The following is a 16,424-nucleotide window of genomic DNA, read 5'->3' on the forward strand; positions in this document are numbered from 1 at the left end:
AATAAATAAATCTTTTAAAAAATTATGTGATTTACACTAAACCTTTGAGTTGTTATGATTGACTAAACTCATCTCAGTTCGCGTGTTATTTTGAAGGATATTCATGCATTTAACAACTAGTGCAGCTGCAAAACTCTGTAAGTCACTGCTGGGACGCGTCAACTGTCAGCAGTTCATAATAGCTTCACTCCTGTCAGTATGTGGGGCAGGTCCTCACTGACCGCACTTAAGTCACTGAAAAGTAGTTTTTGGAAGTCAAAGCGTTATTTTCAACATTTTAAAATAAAAGGAAAACCAAGTCGCTATCCATAATACGGCTCTCCTGGCTTTTAAAGATATGTAGTTCCTTTGATTTTGGTTATTTTATTAACTCAGTTGTACCTACAGGCTACTTCATAATAATTAGCATTGATTGACAGCTATCTGCTTGATTTTAAGTGTGGGTATTGGAAACAATTATTGTTAAATGAAGTATATTTGATAACATCTCAATATGTGGTTTGCATTGAAAAAATAAATACTGTACTATTGACACTCTGAGACGGAAACTTTTGTTTCATAGGAGGAGAAAGGGATACTTAGAAAGAATTTTATTGGAGCCCCTGGGGGCTCAGTCCATGGAGCATCTGACTCTTGATTTTGGCTCAGGTAGTGATCTCTGGGTCCTTGGATTGAGCCATTCATCAGGTTTTAATGTTCAGCAGGAAATCTGCCTGAAATTCTCATCCTCTCCTTCTGCCTCTCCCCATCCCCTGTGTGCATGCACGCTCTCTCTCTCTCTCTCTCTCTAACGAATAAATCTTAAAAAAAAGAAAGAACGGTTTATCTGTTTGTTCCAATTCATGTAATTAGTTGGTAGCAGTACATTGGGACTGCAAGAGCATATCAACAGTTAGTAAATATTGTTAAAAAAATCAATAATGTATTTTTGTGCCTTAGTTTAAACAATGTAAAGTAATGGTACACCAATTAGGAACACTTTGATGAACTAATATAAGCTGAGATAAAGATTATCTTTTTCATCAGAAAGATTGTAGTTATTTGTACTCTTAAAGGGTTGTAACTACAAATGACATTTGTTTTCATGTTCATAGTTGCCTTATTCATAAAGTTTTCATCCCACATTGCTCACTGACCCTCTTCCTCACGGGCCCCCATGCCTACTGGGGAAGAAGATCACCATCTAGCCAGCCTTCTTTAATTCATGAAGAACTTACTTTGTGCTTCTCAGGGTTATAGGTACAGTTCTCTGGGTCTCTAATGGATCAGGCATTGACATACATTTTGCTTCAATGACTGTTTCTTGAGCTCTTCCGCATTTAGGAAATACTGAGCGACTTCCACTCCTTAAAGGAAGTAGCCATTTCAGAAGCCTATTCTGTTGAAATTAAAAACTCTAATGTCTACCATAGTCCCTACAAAGCTCTAACTACTTAAGCTTTGGCTGCACAGCTGACACTACTTGTAGTGATCCAGCCATGCTTGCAACAAAGCACTGGATCTGCCAAAACGAGGTCTCTAAAATAATTGATCAGCACATTTTATTAACTCTGACAGAGCCAGGCAGCTCTCTGTCCAGAAAGAATTGCAGCGGCATCCAGACCTGGCCTGAACGGGGGCTTGCAGGTGAATGGTTCAGTTGGTTTACAGTTACCCAGTTTCCCAGCCTCAGGGACGGCTGCCAGCAGCCAGCCCCACGGGAAGACAGCGCCCTCTTCAGGTGCCGAGGGCACCGGGCTTTCTGGAGCGCCTCGCAGACCCGAAGCAGCGGGTGGCTTCTCAGTTCCCGTGCCACCTACAAGCCCCATTGAGCTCTTTACCCCTTGGCTATCGGTCTTTATTTTGGAAGCTTGGCCTCCCTGGTATTTAGAGCCACACTGTGTAAAGATCAGGAAAAGTGGAAGAAATCATCCCAGAATTATGTAGACTAAATTGGAGGCAGTAATTCCCGTAATGCCTGTAAAGGCTGAATTGAAATATTGTAGGAGGGACTTAGCCAATGAGCTTAGTTTTTGGAGATCCACGGGCATGTTTTTAAAGGGCGAAGGGATGAAAGTTTCATAATATCGTTTTCTCTAAAGGAAACATTTTTTAAAAAAATAAATTAGAAAGAAGGGAAACTTCAGTGCCAGAGGAGAGGCTTAATCTGCATTATCCTGATCTCTTGTATTTAGCTCTTTGTTTTCATTAGAATTCAACATACTTCTTTTCTTCCTTGGTAAACATAAAAGGCTTTGTTTTAGAAAACATTTTACATGAAATGATGACCTCTGTGCAAAAATTTATAGTTGTGATCATCCCTTCCTCTACCTCAAATAAAAGTACATAAAAATGAATTAAATAAAAATGACTGCAATTAACTTCCCACTTTGTCAGCAAACATATCTGTGTGCTCAAGGGAAGAAGAAAATGTACTTAATGCAGAAATGTAATAATGAAAGTAAAATTTTACAGGACTTCTTCCTCAACCAAAACAAATGAAATAAAATAAAAACCCTGAAAGGAACAAAAACCAAAATGCTAGTTTGGACATTGACTAACAACCCTCATGTAATCCTTACTTAAATGAGTACCAATCCTTCACTTGGCAAGACGTATTTCTTCTACAGAAATGTTTTGCTTTAAAAGAAATTAAAGTAACATTTGATTTTAGAAAATTTAATGCAGGGATTTAACTCTTCGAGTAACTATACCAGTGGGTTGTGAGGACAGCAGGTTAGTAGCCTAGAAGTCAGGGTAAAGGCGATCTGTTTCCTGTATGCCCACTGAAAGACAGGTGCTGTTGATGGGGGTGACCTCTGATGGCAAGTCATCTTACTATAAACAGAAGGGCGTGGAAAGCCATTGGCTGGAGCCAAGAGTGTTTACTCTCCAGGTGTCCTCCCAGTTAACCCAAATAGCTGCACTGCTTCTGGAGCCAGAAGATTCATGCCAGAGCAAGGTGTTTTTAAGGCTACCTGGATGTTGGTTAGAGACTATAAACCCTTCAGAGTATTGTGTAATCCTCAAACCAGGTTTCATTCTACTCATACTGGGGAGTGAAATTTATTGGCCGTTGAACTTCACACTCACACACACACACACACTCATGCACACACAAAACTTACTTCCAAATAAAACTGGAATTAGTTTCAGGTTTTGGGACTTGAAATGAGGTAAGTTGTATTTAACTTTTGATTGAGACATTATAATGACTATTATATGGTATGGTAAGTCATACATTTAAATATAGGCAGTTCTTTCTCAGAGAAGAATGTTAATCGAAATAATTTGTTTGGATTTTTCTCAGTTTTAGCCTAAAGATAATAGAAGAAATATATACATAAAATTGAGGAAGTAGGTCGGTATAGAGAAAATATCCAGCCGCCCATGCTAAAATTTTAAAAGCATTTTGTTTTTCCTTCATAAAATGTAATAACATTATGTTAATGCTAGGAGAAATGCAGGTGAAACAGTAATTGATAGTAAGTAGATTACATTTCATTAAAAAATACTAATAGTGGATTTTAAGGAGTTTTCCCTGATAGCTGCATGCTCTAGGATTTTAAAAAAACATAATGCCATCTATTTAAATGAAAAATTTTCTTTTCTGGATAATTTTTGTTTTGAAATTTTGTGCTAAATTTGGATTTTTCTTTAGATTTCAAATGCAGTCATCTCAATGATAAGTGTTTACATTTTTTTAAGAGAACAATGTTTCCCTATTCTTACGGGATTTTTTCCCCTAAAATTCTAATAGTAAAATCAAGTTTAACTTCTTTAAAAAATCTTAACTTTGTAGTTGGTTTTACCTTCAGTTGGTTGTGCCGTTGAGTGGGACTTTGATTTAGAACCTTGATGTAGAAGCCTTTGATGTGCTTTGGTTTAGATTATTTGGATATAGGTTTGTCTCTTTGAATCTCATGAAGAAAGAGTGTGAATTGCTGTTTTGCTGCATCAAGGGGCTAAGATGTAGTAAATTATCAGAATAACTTCAGTATCTAAAAGATTTCTTTTATTCAAGACAACTGAGGAAAGTTTTGCTCTGTTAGTACTGTTTTATTATTCTTGTGAGCAAAACACGATTCAGGAGGAGAAAATATCCTCTAATTCTAAGTGTCTGTGACCACTGATTTACTGCCAGAGTTAGATTGTTTAGGGAACCTGTTTGAAGAGAGAGAGGATGAATTATCACAGCCAATAAGTTTTCCAGTTTGGTTTCCAGGGTCTACTGAACATCAGTCAGCACTATCCGGTTTCCTGCTCCTTTCCTTGATTGCAGTTATGATTTTCTGAAATCCTGTCTAATTGAACAATGATGCACTACCTTCGTTTGCTTTTTGAGTGTTTGTTTTTTCACCAGAAGTGTTCTAAACTACAAGAATATTATTTAATCAAAAATGGTGACAGAAGCAGATACCAATAAACTGTAATGCTTTGTGTTAGAACTTGGGAAGAGGGAGGGAGGGAGAGAGAGAGAGGAAGGTAGAGGGAGAGAGAGAGAGAGAGAAAGGGAGAGAGAGAGAAGAGGAGGGACAGGGAAGGAGGAAAAGGAAAACAGAAAAGTCAGTTTTAAAAAAATCTCTTGATTTTTCTCTTTCTTCCTCCAAGTTCTTAAAAATTACTGTTAGAATTTTCAAAATCGTAGGATCTCACTTTTCCAGCACGCAGCCCCCCCCAGCAGAAGGAAGGTGGTTGTGTGTGTCTGGGGGCAGTCTTACATTTTGCTTTGGGGAAATGGTGCAAGCCAATTTTGAAGGTAATGCAGCTGTTGAAGAAATACAAAAGCCAGATGACTTCATAAGTGTGTATTGAGGAAACCAGGATAAATTGTCCTTAGAACCTGCTCTCACAAAGCCATTTTAATTGAGGTCAAAGAGGAAAAAATCGTAAGTATATTTCAATTATTTATTAGGTTTACCTAGAATGAGACCTTCACTACAGATAGACCTAATCTATAATTCCTTTACTCTTTAACCCTTGTGTTTAACCACTGTGTGGTTTTACTTTGAAACCGCAAAGGGTGCTCCATTCCTTATGACAGGTAAATATTTAGGGTCAGAAAAATTGTGAGATTACCTGACTAAATTCTTACTTCCATGTAAGGAATCAACTTCTACATTTCAAAAAGGCTTAAAATAAATTGCTTAGTTTTATACTTGAACTTGCACAGTTAATAGGAATATTTCTTCTTATCACAAATTTGTATGTGTGAAATGTTTCACGTGAAACTGTAATTGAAAATGTTAATTTAATTTGATAGAAAATCTGCTCAGACAGCAATCTTATAATTTGTTTGTTTTTTTTAATGTGTAAATTATGTCACAGTCTGTGTTTTATTAACTCTGCTAATGAGGATTTTCATTTTAGGATTAAAACTTAAGGAAAGGTGATTTATTAGCTTTTTATAACAATGCTTTGCAAGATGGATTTAATATAAAACTACGTTAGGTTTTAAAGCTGAAAAATGTTGCTAAAATTATTTGAAAAAAATCATTAAAATGAGTAATGCTACAAATATATTTTTTCTTCTTATATATAGTTCAGTTAAAAAATAAAAAAACTTGATGGCACCACCCTGGGATTTTCTCTTTAAAAAAGTTGTCATTTGATGGGAGATCAAGAATTTAAAATTTACAGGATTTGGAAATATAACTCTTTGTTTACTTTTATAAAAGCCAATATAAAAGTGCCAGAAATATTTACATTATAGGTAAATGAATCTTCAGATTAATCTACAGATATATTCCATTCAATTTAAAATCGCCTTTAACATATTATTATTTATGTTCTCCCCATCAATTTTTTAAAGTCAAAGGATTTTTCAGTTTTCCTTAAGTTACTGTGATACCTTTGGAAACATTAGGAGAGTTTTTATATATTAATTCAATATGTCATTTAGAGTTTATATATTTGGTTCAAACTAAGAGATTTTAACAGAAGCTTTTACTAAAATTATTACACATAAACTCTACAATTATATATTAATAAACCAGATTATCTCTATATTATTATTATTCAAATTGAAAAGGTTAGTTATCAGTTATACCTATTAGACAAATGATGTTCGGTATACTAGAGTATGTTACAGAATGATTGATATTTATGCTGCAAAACAAATGATAGCTAATCTATGCCTGTGGCCAAATTCTTTTGAAGTTTCATGGCTGAGATGAGCTGAATTTGTTAAGTGGTAGAAGGCTGCGTTGTCTGGGGGCCTGTTGTGCGTGGCAGGTCATGATAAATGGGGAAGTTTTTCTTAACCTTGTGGCCAAAACATTCCAATATCTAAAAAAAAGGCAGGGGAACCCCAGAAAGACACAGAAGACATTGCTAAAAACATTAGCAAGACTTCTCTATGTAGGAAAAATAAGGTCAACTCTTAAAATTATTTTTAAAGCATTATTTGTGTGAATTCATAAATCTTTGCTTGAATAGGGGGAAATCTAAGGCTAAAAGATGTTTATATTTAATGTAGGTGGAATTATTCCTTCTTGGTACATAGAGAAATATATAGTAAAGTCAGCAATTTGAATTTAATTGCAGCGGCTTCTACCAAATTAACACTATGCTCCTTAAGTGCTAGTTCTTGGTTTAGAATTGAATATTCCCCTTTCTTTTCTTGTTTTAATACTGTCTGCTTTGTGACATCCAGGACTGAAGAGAAACATGTAAATATGATATATAAATGAGACCAAGATCTATGGGTAAATATCTCTTAGGTGTTTATAGTACACATTTATGAGAGCAAAAAAAAAAAAAAAAAACCTTTTAAGACTTATCTATCATATTTAGACAGAGTATTATGCTTGAACAATCTAGTCTTGCTTCCAAACTTGGAAGGGGGGAAAAAAAAACCATTCATATGTGCTGTAACATGATACATTAAGGCATCTTATGGTTCCTTTTGTGGCATTTTAAGTACTATGTTACCTTTGATATAGTCCCTGTTGGGTAATAATGAAAAAACATACCCTTAGAAGGAGTTTGAAATTTTCCTGGATATTTCATACAGTGTATGTGGAGTTTATGGCAGGTGACAAAGGACTCTGGCATAATTAAGGAGAGAATGTGCTTCCAAATTCTAAAAGCTTATGAGGCTTGACATTTGATTTAATACTTGTATGGTGTACATATATAATTATGTTTTGCTTCCCTGAGTCATTGTTACTAAGTTGCGTTTTAAATATATCCAACCTTGCAATGAACTCTCAAATAATGTGAATGCTATTGTGACAGTTGAAGTTGATGAAGAGTTATAGCCTATAGGATTTTTTACTTTTAAAATATAATTCCTCCCCAGTGGGTGATTTTGTATAACTTCCCTCCCCCAAAGCTGGGTCCTGGAAGGCCCCCTGCTTTCAAGACCAGAAATCAAGTAAGATCTTGCCCATGACAGTCCAATACCAGAGGGGTAGAATAATTTCTACTTCAGGTTTTTGGTTGTGGATTTTTACTTATTAACGCTCTTACCCTATTGTTCTTAGTAGAGATGATTATTTTGTTTAGTGTTGCAGTTAAAAACAGAGCATCCAATTGTATCTTTGTATTTTATCTATGTATAGCGGTTAAAAAAAGGATATGGCAATTTTTCTTTGAACTGAAGTGGATGTAGATTTCCAGTTATGTTGTAGAGTTCCCTCATTTTTATAATAAATAAATAGCTTTGAGAAAATAAAAAGCTTTGGGCTTTGGGAAAATGATACTTGGTGTTGCAGGGGAGAAGTTTGGGGAAGCAATGTTAAAGAGCTTGAAAAGGGATATGCTAAGTAAACGGAAGAGTAAAGAAATGTTCCGAACTCCATGAAAAGGATTTTAGAAATGTACGCATTTTAGAAACGCAGGATTTTTGTTTCTAAGAAAGAGTGACACCTTATAAAAGTAGATTTAGTTTATTAGTAATTAGATTTTTATGAAGTCTGTCACTAAGACTTAATTTTTTGACCACCATCTGGCAAAATGGCATTTTATTTTATGTTACTCATTTATTTTATTTTTATTTTATTTTATTTAAGAAGCCTCTAGTTTGTGGGGGCATATTAAAACAGTGATATATTTTTAAAAACTTACATAATAACTTCTGTGTTTCAAAGATGTTTTTATGTCTTAAGTTTTTAGAAGTGAAGAAATGAATTGTAACATATAGAAAAATGTAAAATAAGTCTTGTTGAGAAATGTGGGGACATTTCAGTTGAAGCCAGTTTAGATAGTGTCTAAGTTTCATTTGTATGGGACTACTAGCAGAAGAGCAATTCTATGCTGATCTTCTAAACATAAATTATAAACTTGGTTGTACAAATAATCACAGATTACCTCATTAAAGTATGCATCCAATGCTAAGTTCTGGAGTAGTGTTCACTTGTAAATATCATATTTATAAAATGCACATATTCTATTTGACTATTCCAAGTAAGTATTAGAATAATTTTTGGCAAAAGCCTCTGTAGTAAAAATTATGTATTTTGTTGAATATTCCAACTATTATTATTTTGGCTCAATTTTTAAAAATTAGTTGAGACACCTACTTTTATATTTTCTTAGTTATGTTACTATATGCATTCTGAAGTAAAATAAAAAAAACATATTTTAATTCATATGTATTTAATTCTACTAACCTGAGAACAAGATGATCTGAGGAAGCCCATAAAAGTATCAGCTGGTTCAATTGTAAAAAATTAAAAGTTTTTAAAAGGGCCATCTAACTAAAATGTATTTAATGAGAGTATAAGTTATATTCCTAGAATACAGCTGAAATAATTACAAGAAAATACTTTTTCATTCCATTATATAATTTGCAGTTCAGATATAACCAACTTTCTAAGTATTAGAAAATATGAGAAATGTCACAACAATTGATATTTCAAGCAGTCTCTTATTTTCACTAAGTCAGAACCTAAAGATAACTGAAGTTAGATACCTATTCTGCTTTATTGGGCAATTATTTACAACTTTATCCAATCCAGTCATAAAATACATTTTATCACATATACATTGATATAAGACACTGGGCACTGACAGTTATGATATTTGTATAAATATTGTTTAGTAAGCATATTTGGAGTTCATTCACATTCGAAATACAACCATAGTTGACAACCTAAATTTTTGTTGTTGACAATAACTCTGCATCACTTTCTGTATTTACAAAGATTTTTCCAAGCAATAATCTATAATAAAATTTGAATTTGGAGAATAGATTTTATTTTTATGTATCTTTTTATCCTTTTTTTTCCTTAAACATGCTTCATTGAAATCTAATTTATGATATTTCCTATACAGTTTAGTGAAGAAATAAAGATTGTCTAACACACCATCCATAAAAATATGTATAATGAGCTATTCATTACATCAGCAGACTTTCATCTCTAAAGTTTTTATCTTGGATTTATAATTGTAGAGTTGATCCTTTATTATCACTGTATTATATATTCTGAGACTCAATCATTAAAATTCATTTCAAAACAAAATGAAGTTACAAAAGAGGTCTTTTTAAACTGTCATCATCTATTATTCCATCCTTTTTTTATTATCTTTAATGTTTCAGGACTTATAAACAGCAAGATTAAGTAGAAAATAATTGGGATAATTGGCTCCAGCTTTTTAAGAAGATGGTAGATGGGATAAAAGAAATTTGTTCTTCTTTGCAATTTTTTAAAATGAGTTAATTCTGTTTTTCCTGAGAAGACTATAAGCTTTTCGAAGGGTGTAAGTGGTTAGAAAATAAGAAGAATTTGAAGGTGTTTTTTATACTTGAATATAATAGTCATAATGAAAAAATTCTAGAGATGAAATATTCTGCATTTATTTTGCAGACATTGAAACTGTTGATGACTCTCAATACCAAATCCTACATTCTTTACAATTCATTTGAAAAGTAGTTTACATTCCTTGTATACATACAGCCTGAAAAACTGGAGGGGTGATTAGTATTATGAAATTAGAACCACTTTTATAATTGTCTAGCTATTGTAATATTATGAAGCAGTGTTCTCTATCCTTTATTCTGCTTTCTCTTGGGACTTACCACTGACATATTCTTTGTTTACCTGTTCGCAGATTCATTACATGTTGTCTCCCCTAGAACGCATGACCCACGCAAGCAGGTTTTTTGTGGGTCTGAGTCAGTTTTGTCCACAGAAAGAGTGTATATGCCACATATGTATTTTCTGTTTCTTTAGTAGCTGCCTTAGAAAAATAAAAAGAAACGGGAAATTATTTTATAAACCCAGTATCTCTAAAATATTTCATTTCTCAACATAAAAAATACTGAGATACTTTACATTTTTTTCACATTAACTCTTTGAAATCCTGTGCACCTTTTACCCTTCCAGCGTATCTCAGTGTAGACTAGCTGCACTAAATAGTGAAAGGTGGTTAGAGGCTACTCTGCTGGACTCCTCAGCTCTGGTCCACCTCCATGCCCAGAATGGTACCTAGTACACCCCAGTGCTTTCAGTTAAAGCGCTGTTGAGTTAGCCACTTCTGATAACTCAGATGTAAAAGATCAACAGAAGCACACAAGACCTTTTCTGCAGTTGTTGCAGTGTTGGTAGGGGCACTGGATACTAGAGGTTTTTGGAAAATTTCTTTAAAGCTCCATTTCATTTTGCTTCTGTGGACTTTAAATGTTACCAGTGCTTGATAAAGACAGGGTATTTCAGTAGCCCAATTTAAAAGATTCCTTTAATGGTTGATGTATTGTAGGAAATAACTAGTAGGTTCTTTAAAAATTTTTCCATGGGATGTTAATTTCAGCTCTTAGTTTTAAAAAACCTACTAATAGCAACCAGCACATCTAGTACAGGAGAGAAAGAAAGGTTTGGTGCATAGTATTCAATTCTAAATCCATCCCTTTTAGTGCTAGCGGTGGAACACCGGACAAGTTGTTTAACCTTGTTGAGCTCTAGTCTTCTCTTTTGTAAAAGGAAGATTTCATCCATCACACCCATCTTCATAGATTAAACGAGATTGCATATATACATACTCCAGCACAGTGAGTGGAAAAAAGTAATTGCTTAATAAATGACAGCAATTATCATTATTATGATGTAGTAAAAATTCAACTTATAAAGAGTAAGACATTTTTGATCTTCATTTTAAACATTTTAAGTAGTGTGTTTATGAATTTTAGGTTCTTAATGTACTGGTTAAAATGCCTTTATAAATCTGGAATTGAATTTTCCTACACAACTTGCTTGCAGATTAATCTTCCTGATTCTCAGTATTCTCATCTATGAATTGGGAAAAAAGAGTTTCTACCTAAGCCTTGTGCCTGGCATACAATAAACACTTAAAACTTTTAGCTCTCATTCATTCATTCATTCCAAAAATTTGGTGTTTTGATATTTTTATGTTGATGACATACCGAATAGTTATTTTTTTAAAAATAAACTTGTAATTGTTTTTCATTTTGCTTTGATTTTGCCTGTACTTTTATAACGTTAAGTAGGGTAAAAATTCACATTAGTGCAGCCTATTAAACGCATTTATTAATGTTATTTGTCTTTTTCCTTTTGGCATATTGTTTGTTCACCTCCTTGTGTGTCTTATGAAAATTAGGCCTTGATTTAAAATACGGGCATGAAATTCTGCCTCACTTCTTTGCCTTCCTGTTTCTACTTTTTTCAAAAACAAATTGAAAACTTAGTTGGTGATCTCTGAAAACAGAAGGTTCTATATATTTTGCAAGGATATTCATTCTCCAGTAGCATACCTACTTCAGCAGCCACATTTAAGGAGGTGTTGCTGATCTCTCAGATGGGAGGGTGTATTCAAATTTAGTTACACTATCCATTTGCCTTCTAGTTCCATGATCAAGACACAGTCAACATATACGTTTCCTAATGATTCATTTCACTTTTGCCAATCAGTTCAGAAACAAGACAGAGGTTTTTGAAGTATTTTAAAGAAGTTATAAGTTAACATCTTTTTTGGTCTTCGGTATTATCAAAATTTCTTTTCAAGGACAGATTAGAAGATCAAGTCATATTCATCTTGGTACTTTGCTTCAATCAGTAATAATATTCTGTCAGTTGTATCAGAAATATCTGTGAAAAATATCCTCTCACCTCTGTCCTCATAGTTCTTGTCTTAATTTAGGTTGTCACCATCTCTCACCAATGGCTTGAAATGTGTTTCACTTATTAAACTCGTATTTGGGGAGTGTCTGAGTCCACTTGAGCTGCCATATCAAAACACCACAGACTGGGCAGCTTCTAAACAACAGGAATTTATTTCTGGTGGTTCTAAATGCTGGAAGTCCAAGATCGTGCTACTAGCGTGGTCATGTGGTGAGAACTTGCTTCCTGGTTCATAGCTAGTGCCTTCTTGCTGTGTCCTCACGTGGTAGAAAGGGTAGGGAGCCCTGTGGGATATCTTTCACTAAAGCATCAATCTCATTAACAAAGGCTCCACCCTGATGGCCTAAGCACCTCCCAGAGGCCCCACTTCATAATCTCCAGGGGTTGGGATTCCAGCATATGCATTCTGCGGGGACACAAACATTCAGACCGTAACAGGGAGCTTCTTCTCAAGGCTAGGGGTGTAATAATGGGCAAGATCAATGCCATCTCTGCTCTTGTGGAGCTGAAACTCTCTCTCCTGTTGCATTAGTCTCTACAGCCTTCACTTCACCCCGCTTCTACACTATCTTCTACATCATCTCTACCGAGGTTGTCTATTAAAACTCATCAATGTTCTTAAGTGCCCAAAGATAAATTCTGAATTCTTTGTTATGTGTAAGGTCTTCTTCATAATAGGATTCTTCTGGAAAATCCCTTGATATTGAAATAACTTTTCTCCAGATTTAGTCTTTGAAGACTTTGTCTTTTTAAAGACTCATTTGAGAAGTCACTTCCTTTGTTGCTATCCCCATCTTCCTTTGACTGGGCCGGATTTTCCTCTAAGCAACCATAACACTGTACAGACCTTTCCTATAGCAGTCATGGTATTCTAAATGTTATTCTTCCCTCATTGGACCATGAATAAATGAATGAAACCCTAAAAAAGATCACTTTGTGGAATTTATAGCTCTAGCAATTTATATGGATAAAGAATATCTGTATCTACTTCAGTCTTTCATCATAGCTTTAGCTATGAAACTGAGACTCAGTGGGTATTAGACAGTGAGTAATCAGTAGATGTGTTCTTTGCCATCGTAATTACTATTCTGAGACTAAATAAAATAATCAGAACTTTCTGGTTAATTATTTAAAGAACGATGCTTTATAAAAGCCACGAGTATTTTTTTTTTTTAAATCCTTTGTTTTTTAAGCCATAGGAAGCTTATCTGGTTCTGACTCTTGCTTTGGAGTTTGCTAGTGTGGTCTGGGGCTTCTTCAGCCAGTCCCAAAATCTAGTCATCATAGTCTTGAGGAAAGTAACATTGACTTTGAGGTGATTCTGCATATTCATTGGACAGTTCATGTAGTTTCTGGTGACGAATCATATAAAATAACCTGGTGGGAAATAAGGGTTTTGTTCTAGTATACTACCCTTATAGCTTTTCTTTTTTCTTTTTGGATAATTTTTAGTGGGCATATGACTTTTTTGGGTTTTGTAGGAAATTTTGTTTATATTTTAAGAAAAGTATTCATTTTTTAAAATTTTTTCTTTTAACTAATTCCTCTTGAAATATTTCTTCACCCTTCTATCTCATGGTGCTGAATTCATGTTAAGAGCATAGGAGCTGCTCCATGATGAGACAGGGACGATAATCTCTTTGCTCATCAGGTTTATTTTCCTATTGTATAAATGTATACATAGGATACAACGGAGAGTGAGGTTAATCAAGCAAAATAATTGATTTCCCAGATGATGAAAATGTCTAGGCTTAGAAATTAAAGCAAAACACATAGATATTTGAAAGCATAGGAGTTTTTGTGTTTTTTTTTATGTGTTCTTCTGAGTCAGAGGAGGAGAAAATTATTTTATGAGCTGGAAAGACAATGCTGGATCTTTAAAATTCAAAACTTACTCTTTTTTTTTTTTTAAGATTTTATTTATTTATTAGAAAGGGAGAGAGAGAGCATGAGTGGAGGTGGCGGTGAGGGGGCAGAGGGAGAGGAGCAGACAGATTCTACACTGAGTCGGGAGCCTGATGCAGGGCTTGAACCTAGGACCCTGAGATCATGACCTAAGCCAGAGTCAGACACTTAACCAACTGAGCCACCCAGATGCCCCTCAAAACTTACTCTTAAGAGATGCATTTTGTATCACTGTTAACACCCATAGTGTGTGCCCATGGTGTATATCCAGTAGACTTATTTTTCACCTCTAAGCTTCGCATTAGAATTTAAAATGCCTTGGATTCTGTAGGTTGCATAGATGGACCCTCATGATTTTAACACTGAGAGTGTCTAACCGTGGCCTTGTAAATGTGTATTGTTCATGATCCATATTAACTAAGGAATTTTTTAAATTGAGTCTACTTTGCGTATCATATACCATTAAGCCCATAGTGATCAGATAAAGTTATCCATGCTTCTTTCAGAGAATGTATCACACACTGTTGTCCAGAAATGGTTAGTCCTAGAAGTCCTAGAAGCACAAGTTACTTTCATTCCTTACCTTTTGTGGGTCAAAAACCACAAAGTGGAAATACAGTCTGCAAAATATACTGCAAATATATGTGAGAAGTCTGTGAGCCCTGCTGAGACTTAATTGATATGCTGAGAAATATATAAAGCATACAGCCACTGGATTGAGAAAATGAAAATTAATATGTGAATGTTTTAGCTCACACGATGCTTTGCCCCCAGAACCTGGTGTTTATTATTGTGCACTGTGGTAGAGGACAGAAGCAGTATCAATTGGAAAAACATTTCTTCGTGAATTGAGAACAGTATGGCTTTCTTGTTCCTAAGTGGGAAACCTGGTTCTTTGGTTTCTTTGTTCCTAGTTAAGCTAGTCCCAAGCCATTTCAGCCGAACATTTTACATACTGATGGCGTCTAGGGAAGTGCCTGCGGCCGTCGATCATGGGATAATGAAATCCGTTGTTAAGCCCTGCATCCTGCGGCTGAGAAGTGTGGGGATTATTTTCTAGAGATCTAGGTGAGCAGAGCTGTATCTGCTTCATCAAGTGTGTGAACCTGAGTGAGGAAGTTACGTTTTCATATGAGAATAACTAGGCCTCTTTTCTTACAGGTAAAGAAAACGTGCACAGAACCAGACGTTTCAGAAGCTCAGAATTCCAGGTACTGTAAAATGGAGGCCGGGACTCCACTAAGGAAAATGGCAATTGTGGAGAACTAACTAGTAAGATGTCATACTCCAGATACAACCGTGATTTGAAACGTTGAGGTTCTTTAAGAACTTTTTCTTCATGAAAACTGCATTTCATGTTGGCTATAGGACTGTTAGCCATAATATGAATAAAGAGGATTCCAATTGAAGTCAGCTTTAAAGAATGATAATAGACATCCTCTAGAAATACTTGAAAGCTTCTTCCCTTTCCATTTACTCTATGAGCTTAGCTACATTTTGCTTTCTAATCTTTTCTTATAATGTATTCACATCTGAAATTGTTCCAGAAACTGAATAACTCTCAAATCTCTGTTTACCAAAAAACTATAGTACTTCTATTTTTTTTTTTTTTTTTGATAAAGCATTGCTAGATTTTGAGAATGCTGTCAAATTGGAAAAATCAAAATTGACTCGACCTTCTCTTTTGGGTTATTTGGAGCAAGTAGAAATGATCCAATAAGATGGTCAGACCACCACATACAGGAACTTCGTGCCATTTCTTTTTTTGTACTTAGACTGGATGCCCAAGAGATCTTTTTAGGCCTACAGATTTTTATTTCAAAATCCAGGCTTGAATTTTAAGAAGTATTATAAATACCATTACAATAATAAACATAACCAGGATATGATATTAATGCTATAACTTAGCTTGTTACAAATTTGTATTTAATGGTGAGATGGGTCTTAGTTTCTTTTGTCCTCCCTCCTTGCTTCAGTGTATGATGTAAGAAGTGATTCTCTTGGTGTAATACAGCAATACAACATCTAAGGGAAATGTTTATGGCCACCATATATTTTTTTTGGAGAACAAGTATATATTTTGCGCCAACATTGACAGTTTGAATAACTCTTCCCTCACTTTATGCAGTATGATTTTCCTATAGTTAATTCTGATACATCTTACATTAAAATGATTGTAAATGGTCTTTTCTTTTGGATCATCAAGAGTATACAAATATGATACAAGACTTTTGACATTTGTTCTTTGACATTTTGATCTTTGTCCTTTATAATTGGATATCAAAATATAAACAAGTAGCTTATCAGAGCATTAGGAAATGGATGAACCATTAAAGGTTTTCCTACAAAGCAGAGTAATTCCAGGATGCATGGAGAGAAAGAAAGGTCTAAGCTCTAATCCTTGTGGGTATTTCCTTCCTAATCATTTTGCTGACCTTTCTGAGTGACCTACCTATGATT

At 34.6% G+C, this 16,424-nt stretch overlaps 1 protein-coding gene across 6 annotated transcripts in view; it reads left to right on the forward strand.

The window, feature by feature from the left end:
- The window catches only part of EYA4 (EYA transcriptional coactivator and phosphatase 4), a 300,751-nt gene that overhangs the window by 157,928 nt on the left and 126,399 nt on the right, over positions 1-16,424 (forward strand). For 5 of the 6 annotated variants that reach the window (XM_032843485.1, XM_032843484.1, XM_032843486.1 and 2 more), the window contains one exon: positions 15,126-15,175. The exons of the other annotated variant lie outside the window; for it this stretch is intronic. In XM_032843485.1, coding sequence (XP_032699376.1) covers positions 15,126-15,175 — 50 coding nt within the window. The remainder of the gene's footprint in view (positions 1-15,125; positions 15,176-16,424) is intronic. 6 annotated transcript variants of the gene reach the window in all.

This window comes from Lontra canadensis, unplaced genomic scaffold (assembly GCF_010015895.1).
Source record: "Lontra canadensis isolate GAN:19392208 unplaced genomic scaffold, GSC_riverotter_1.0 scaffold141, whole genome shotgun sequence".
NCBI classification, from domain to species: Eukaryota; Metazoa; Chordata; class Mammalia; order Carnivora; family Mustelidae; genus Lontra; species Lontra canadensis.